This window comes from Salvelinus namaycush, chromosome 38, assembly GCF_016432855.1.
Source record: "Salvelinus namaycush isolate Seneca chromosome 38, SaNama_1.0, whole genome shotgun sequence".
Lineage (NCBI taxonomy): Eukaryota > Metazoa > Chordata > Actinopteri > Salmoniformes > Salmonidae > Salvelinus > Salvelinus namaycush.
Window position 1 is genome coordinate 20096859 of NC_052344.1, and position 7610 is coordinate 20104468.

Sequence of the window (7610 nt, forward strand, 5' to 3'; positions counted from 1 at the left end):
GGAAAATAAAGCCAAACAACTTCAGTTCTCTCCTCTTGCAGTAATATGAACATTTTGACAAAACATTTGTACTACAACTCCCAGCATGCCCTTAAATCCATCAGAGGCCATGCCAAAACTAGTCACGTGATGTGTCAGTGCCGCATGTACACAGCTCAAATGTGTTTGTTTTCTTCTCGCGGGACGTAATTTACAGTTTTTCAACATAAAACGGGATTTGACCAAATGATGGAGGTTGAAACTGCCAGACCATACTTCTTTGGAGACATAGGTGCGTATAAAAGCATTTCGGCTCCTTGAAATTGTATGTCAGCTAGCTAGCATTCATTTGGTTACTGCATGTCATAGCTAGCAAGCATGTGTTCATGATATAACAGCAACGTAAATCAGCTACATACGTGCCATGTTGTGTTTTAGTCCATATCGATTGTCAAGTAAAGGTTTACGATGGCAAAATGTGATGTCAACACAAGAGATTATCTAGCATGCACTCACCTAGCGCCGGCTGATTATGTAGCAATAGGTATTCTCTTGCTGTTTGCTCTGGCTGATGACTGTGTGGCTTGCCCCAGGCTGCTGGTCGGAGAGGACCGAGGTGCACAAGGCGGCCTCCGAGGGACATGCTGCCCAGCTGCAGAAACTCATCCAGAGCGGAGCCTCCGTCAACATAGTGGCTGTGGACTCTATCACCCCCCTCCATGAGGCATGTGAAAGGGGGCAGACCCAGTGTGTCAGGCTGCTACTGGATGCTGGAGCACAGGTGAGACTGTCACTAAGTTGAGAGAGATAAGAGAAATAACGTCAATAAATGAGGTAGGTTAGGCATAGAAGAAGACAGGATTGTCAACAAACACTCTAGTCATATCACAGGAGAAAGGTGTGACCCAGATTCAACACAGGTTAAAGATCAACAGAAGAGAAAGTAATGTGTTATTTATAGTTAATCAGGATATATACATACATATAATGGCTGTGTTGTCCTGTAGGTGGATGCCCGTAACACGGATGGTAGCACCCCTCTGTGTGAGGCCTGCTCGGTCGGGAGCTTTGACTGTGTACGGATGCTGCTGGAGCATGGGGCCAAGGTGAACCCCACCCTCTCTTCCCGGACCACCTCACCCCTACACGAAGCCTGCATGGGGGGTAAGTGTGAGGTGTAGGATGAGCGTGCATCACGAATGTTTGAGAACTTGTGACGGTCTGTACTTGTGTCTCAGGTAATGCTGATGTTGTGAAGATCATGATCGCTAAAGGTGCCAGTCTGGAGGCATATGACCTGTACTATGGGACCCCACTTCATGTGGCGTGTGCCAACGAACACACAGACTGTGTCAAGGCACTACTCAACGCAGGTGAGCGTTAGAGAATAGCACTATCTAACAACAAATTATTTGATTTTGAAGAAGAAGAACACAATGAAGATAGACCTGAATAGAGAATAAAACCCTGGATTTGAGTTCCCAACTCTGAGGTGAACCTTTATTAATAACCTCCTTTGTGTGTCATTTGTTTCCTCAGGTGCCAAAGTGAATTATGCTCGGCTGCACAAGACGGCCCTGCACCATGCTGCTAAAGTGAAGAGTGCAGACATGATCGACATGCTGGTGGAGTTTGGGGCGAACATCTACGCCAAAGACAAAAACGATAAGAAGCCCATTGACTACATCGAACCCGGTTCTCCTGCTGCACTCTGCTTAGAGTTTTATGAAAGTAAGTCAGTGTGAGAGAGATTTTTAAACTACACTTACCAGTTATAAGCAATAGACATGTACCCATATGTTTTTTGTGGATTTCTAAGCAATGTCACAATGTCACCAGTAGGTGGTGCCCATTGCTAATTTTTCAGGATCAAAAGTTACAGGTAGTGGAAAAGTAAAAAAGAATTAAAATAATAACTTGATAATGTTGAACCCATCAAAAACAGCTGTTTGAACACTTCTTAATTGGTACACAATACTCGGGTCAAGGTAGATTTAATTTCTTCCTGGCACGGGGCCTCCTTTTTTTATGGGCCTAATTATAGAATGACATATAAAGTAGCATCCATATTAATTTCAAATCGAATCAAACTTTATTTGTCACATGCGCCGAGTACAACAAGTGTAGACCTTACCGTGAAATGCTTACTTACAAGCCCTTAACCAACAGTGCAGTTCAAGAAGAGTTAAGAAAATATTTACCAAATAAACTAAAGTAAAAAATAATAAAAAGTAACACAAGAACATAACAATAATGAGGCTATATACAGGGGGGTACCGGTACCGAGTCAGTGTGCGGGGGTACAGGTTAGTTGAGTTAATTTGTACATCTAGGTGGGGGTGAAGTGACTACGCATAGATAATAAACAGCGAGTAGCAGCAGTGTACAAAATAAATGGAGCGGGGGTCGTCAATGTAATAGTCCGGTGGCCATTTGATTAATTGTTCAGCAGTCTAATGTCTTGGGGGTAGAAGCTGTTAAGGAGCCTTTTGGTCCTAGACTTGGAGCTCTGGTACCACTTGCTGTGCGGTAGAAGAGAAAACCGTCTATGACTTGGGTGACTGGAGTCTCTGATAATTTTATGGGCTTTCCTCTGACACCGCCTATTTTATAGGTCCTGGGCCGTACACACTACCCTCTGTAGCGCCTTACGGTCAGATGCCGAGCATTTGCCGTACCAGGCGGTCTTGGTGTGTTTGGACTATGATAGTTTGTTTGTGATGTGGACACCAAGGAACTTGAAACTCGACCCGCTCCACTACAGCCCCGCTGATGTAAATGGGGGCCTGTTCGACCCGCCTTTTCCTGTAGTCAACGATCAGCTCATTAGTCTTGCTCACATTGAGGGAGAGGTTGTTGTCTTGGCACTACACTGCCAGTTCTCTGACCTCCTGCCTATAGGCCGTCTCATCGTTGTCGGTGATCAGGCCTACCACTGTTGTGTCGTCAGCAAACTTAATGATGGTGTTGGAGTCGTGTTTGGCCACGCAGTCGTGGGTGAACAGGGAGTACAGGAGGGGACTAAGTACACACCCCTGAGGCGCCCCAGTGTTGAGGATCAGCGTGGCAGACGTATTGTTGCCTACCCTTTCCACCTGGGGGCGGCCCGTCAGGAAGTCCACGATCCAGTTGCAGAGGGAGGTATTTAGTCCCAGGGTCCTTAGCTTAATTTAATAGGATCTCTGTGGTTCTAGTAGTACAGATTTGTCATTTAACTTAACTAAAATGTATTACCTTTTAATGTTGCATAAACACAACCAGTCATGATGTTTTCATCTGATGTCAAACCATAAAAGGCTCATGTAGGCTCCACGCGCACGTTTGTCCACTCACAAATGAATTCCTTCAGCCAAACAGTGCTCTGTGCCCCAACCATTTGATGAATGGAAAGAAACATCTGTTAAAACACAAAGCGTAATGACATTCTGCGATTGTCATTCTGCCTACACTTATAGCCTGAATTGATGTCCGTGCGCGTCAGTCTTGGCCAGTCATCTCTGCCTTGGAAAAATGTCAGTGTTCTCCTCGAACCACACCACATTGTGGAGTGTCTATAATATGCCTCCCAATTTCAAGTCCATTTTTCATGCGGCTGACGTGGTCATGATAAATAATGTTGTAAAAGCCTACAGTTTTCTTGTCATTTTGTTTTAATTGTTGTGATAGGCTCATGATTTACCGGTACGGCGTATCCCATCTGTCTTTTTTTAGTAAGCAATACCGGACCGTACTATCTTACTTTAACCCCTGACGATACGCAGTCTTACGTCAGAAAGATATTTCTCCAGTATTTTGAACATAGGCTAAGTCCATCTGTCCTTTCCCTCAAGTTAATGTCTATCCTGCTCATGTTCCAGGAGGCTGATTAAATTAGGACCGGTCTATAACATTCAGCTTAGCTAGCTGTCAGTAACTGACGATGAGACCCAAACCCAGACAGATTCCTCTGCCACAGAGCCACTCGTGGAATGTGAGACCAGGTCTGTGTGAGAAGCCACACAGCAACAGTATCCGAGGCATCAGACACAGACACCTCTTGTAAGGAAAAATATTAACTTTATTTCATGAAGTGCAAGGACATTGTGACATACAGTTTTAAACATTTGCTCTACTCATTGAGTCCTATTGTTGGGTTATGCAAGCAAACATCAACATAATATCCCTGCTCAAAATCTCCAGTCTTTAAAGATACTAAATAGGACCCATATCTCTGACTGTGTATTGACACTTGAGTACTCTATTCCTGTGTTCTATATATTGTGGCTACATCTCCCATAAACCTTTGCGGTTGTCTACCTGTAGGTACTCCATTGAGTCTGCAGCAGCTGAGCAGAGTGACCCTGAGGACGATGCTGGGTATCAGAGCTCTGGAGGTCGTAGTTCAACTGGACATACCAAAGCAAATCATTAGCTTCCTCTGTTACCACTGACACCATTATCTTACTAAGGAGAAGAAAGGAAGCTCAGACATTGAAACCTTTCTATAAAACATCACAATTATCATAATGCTACAGTCTGAACCTTAGATGCCACTAGATTAGATGCATAAAAATAATATGCATACAGCAAAGCACAGGTTTCCAAACCAACAGTGTTTTTAAGCGGAGCACTTATTTTTTTGTCTTCAGAATGTGTGCCATATCATCACATTAGATACATATTTAAAGAACAGAAGCATAGGAGGTTTTAATGGGGACTTTTACATACAGTTTATTCCTTGAACTCCCATATCTTGTAAACCTACATGAAAGACAAATGAGGCCCTCAGGGAAAATGAGGAAGAGGGGGAGAGGAGAAAAGAAATGGAGGAGAGGAAGTGACTTTGGCAGCTGATCCTGTCCACTCTGCAATACTATCTGTGGACAATTCACCAGCATTTTAGTCGCCATGACAATGCGGCAGCAACACATCCCAGATCTCCGGTACATCCTCAGGGATGAGAAACGGTGTTGCAGCAGGAGGATGAGCGGAGTTCCCGTTGACACGCTCCAGATGTCACTGTGTATCCCAGATTCCTCCCTGACATCGGAACAGAAACCACACCTGACAACTGGATGTGTTTGAGGCGGACGTGGAATCCAGGCAACAGAGAACCACCATGGAAAACAATCCTGCTTTTTTACCGTTAGCGTCTCTGAGCTGTTGCATCCACTATAGCTGAGACGGCCCAGGCCTGAATACGTTGTCTGTTTTTGGTGTGTGTGATGAGGGTGTATGGATTCCTCAGAGTTACACGATGTCTCTCTGGTCACTGTATTGGTACTGTTATTTGACTTAACCCATCTTAATAATGGAACAGGGGAATATGTCTGTTATTATCAACATGATGTCTATGTAAGGCAATGTGCATTAATCAAAAAATGTGTTTATAAAAGATTATGACCTATTTAATATCTCCCCACTGGCCACACTACCTCATTTCAGTGTGGATAATTGGGTAATATTTGGTTGAGACGTTAATCAATGAGATTACAACCTATATTAACCCACTCATATTAAATTCCAATAGAAAAACAATGTTGATTTTTGGTTTAGTTATCACCCAAAATGTTTATCACTGCGCTTTCAACCATTTTAAAGCACAGCAAAGCTCAAATGGAAATACAATGTCAGATATTGATAAATCCCTGTGCTTAATCTAATAGCAGAACCAAATGACCTGGATTGCAGTTGAGATTACATTAAAAGTACATGGGTGCAAGGGATCAATGCCGTTTTGAGATTCTGTGCAGATTATTACAGCAGTTGTGATGATCTCCACAGACCTGTGATCTATGCATGCTATCTTGCACATGCACCCTTTTATATGATTACAGTAACCTCAAAATGTGGTCATGGATGTGTTACTCTTTAAGTTTGAATGTTACATTCGTTTTTTAAGATAGTCTAAAGTTAAGGCTATTTACTGTATTACAAAGTAATATTGTGTTTTGTTGACAACACAACCAAATATCAACATTTTAAAGGAGATGTATCTTCTGCTTGGATAGTTCCATCTGAGCCACTGACTTAGTCTGGCTTTAATTCCAGTTTGTCTACAAATTAATAATTGCTATGTTGGATTCACGACTCCATCTAACCGAAAACTAATTTATTTTCCATATAGATTCCACGTCACAATATGTTGACAAATTGTTGAAACAACGTTTATAGTACCAAGTACAGCGCAGTGACTATCCTCTCAGATAATCCATCTGTTTAACCCATTTTGGGAACTGTCAACTTTTTGAATGCACTCGAAAAGCAAAATATGCCCTCGAAAAGCAATTTAAGTCAGTATCATCAATAAGCTCAAGCAGCCCCCCCCCCCCCCCCCCCCCCCCCCCCCCTTATAACCAGTTGGTTGAGTAAATTACATATCTGTGTCAAGTGTGAAGGTTGTTAGATCATCGCTTGCGGCATTCGAGAGCTTTTTACCCGGACAGGAACCGATTTGGACCTGTTTTCTGTGGAAACAACGCGACCTCATCCATTACCGTCTTAACCGTTCAGAACACATCCAGAAATAAGCTCAGGAGCAGAAATAGCTGGAGCCCTCCCTTTTCACATGAGGTAACAAGGATAAATGCCCTCTTTCAAATAGCTTGTTAAAATAACTGACCCCGGTTCAGAAGGGATCTGCTACTGCTAAGTCTTAAAATAGGCTGACCGTGTAGATGATGGTTTGAAAGCATTTTTCTCAGTATTAACATTAAGATGAAACAGATGGAGGAGACGAGAACAGGCATGAGAAGAATGTCCAGTTATAAAACATATTTGAACAAAACAAAGTGAAATTTTGGGATTTTGGATCAGCCTTTAATAAAGGAATGATACACCTGTTTCAAAGGCACTTTCTCTGGCTGTTCAGATAAGGCAAAACCAGTCAAAGGTATCTGCACAGGGATTTCAAACATCAGGTATTTGGTGCTGTGCAGCCAACAGCACACTTGATACAGTATATTCATGAATAAGTATTGGGTTTTAAGAATGCTACAAATACCTATTTATTATGATACATGTTTATGTAACTGTTTAAATATGTCAGTCAAATACTATTGTAAATAATATATCCTCCTCAGAAATGTATGTATAGATGACTGTTGCTCTGTATACTGTGAGACTGGCATTGTGTGTTAATGAACGGCATTGTTGACATGCTCGCTGCCTTTTGGATTTTATTATGATAAGCTTGATTCATTCATCTAAATTGGGTCAACTGTTAGAGTAGGCCAATATCATGATGAACAGAAATTGAAATGAGCAACAAGATGGATCTCCAGCCATAATTTTGTCCAGTGTCCACTAGGATGTGCCATAGGTTAGGAATTTGTTTAACAATCAATCTCCTCGCTCACTCGTCAAGTTACAAAGCAGCTGGACTGCCAGAGCATCAGGCCATGTTGTGTCTCTGAGACAAGGAAAACATATGCTCCAACACTAGTAGACAAGAGGCTCTGAGTACATCTGTTTTCCTGAGTTGTCTGAGCTGATATGGAGATATAGTGAACCTTGAACTGTCCATTTGAAGAAATTGATCTATAGACTAGCATTTGAGACAACTAAATAAAAGGCTTAAAACGTACTCATTCTTGAGGGAGGCGAGAATACTCTCATTCACCCACCCTCTTAGATTACAGAATACAAGGCTA

At 42.4% G+C, this 7610-nt stretch overlaps 1 protein-coding gene across 2 annotated transcripts; it reads left to right on the forward strand.

The window, feature by feature from the left end:
* Positions 1-151: 151 nt before the first annotated feature.
* Positions 152-7100, forward strand: LOC120032276 (ankyrin repeat and SOCS box protein 13-like). Of its 2 annotated transcripts, XR_005473802.1 has the most exons (7): positions 152-271; positions 573-760; positions 987-1143; positions 1218-1352; positions 1519-1710; positions 3837-4017; positions 4282-4370. XR_005473802.1 is itself a non-coding variant. In XM_038978292.1 (6 exons), the coding sequence occupies exons 1-6, from the start codon at positions 226-228 to the stop codon at positions 4407-4409; spliced, it is 846 nt and encodes a 281-aa protein (XP_038834220.1). In that variant the 5' UTR covers positions 152-225; the 3' UTR covers positions 4410-7100. The 2 variants fall into 2 exon arrangements, 1 of the variants encoding a protein (XP_038834220.1); XM_038978292.1 differs by lacking the exon at positions 3837-4017 and having other exon boundaries at positions 4282-7100.
* Positions 7101-7610: the final 510 nt, after the last annotated feature.

Bases quoted from the DNA above. Each gene is read 5' to 3' on its own strand.
- LOC120032276 (XM_038978292.1), top strand. From the start codon at position 226: ATGATGGAGGTTGAAACTGCCAGACCATACTTCTTTGGAGACATAG. The intron at 1,144-1,217 runs GTAAGTGTGAGG...CTTGTGTCTCAG, and splicing joins ACACGAAGCCTGCATGGGGG to GTAATGCTGATGTTGTGAAG. The intron at 1,711-4,281 runs GTAAGTCAGTGT...GTCTACCTGTAG, and splicing joins CTGCTTAGAGTTTTATGAAA to GTACTCCATTGAGTCTGCAG.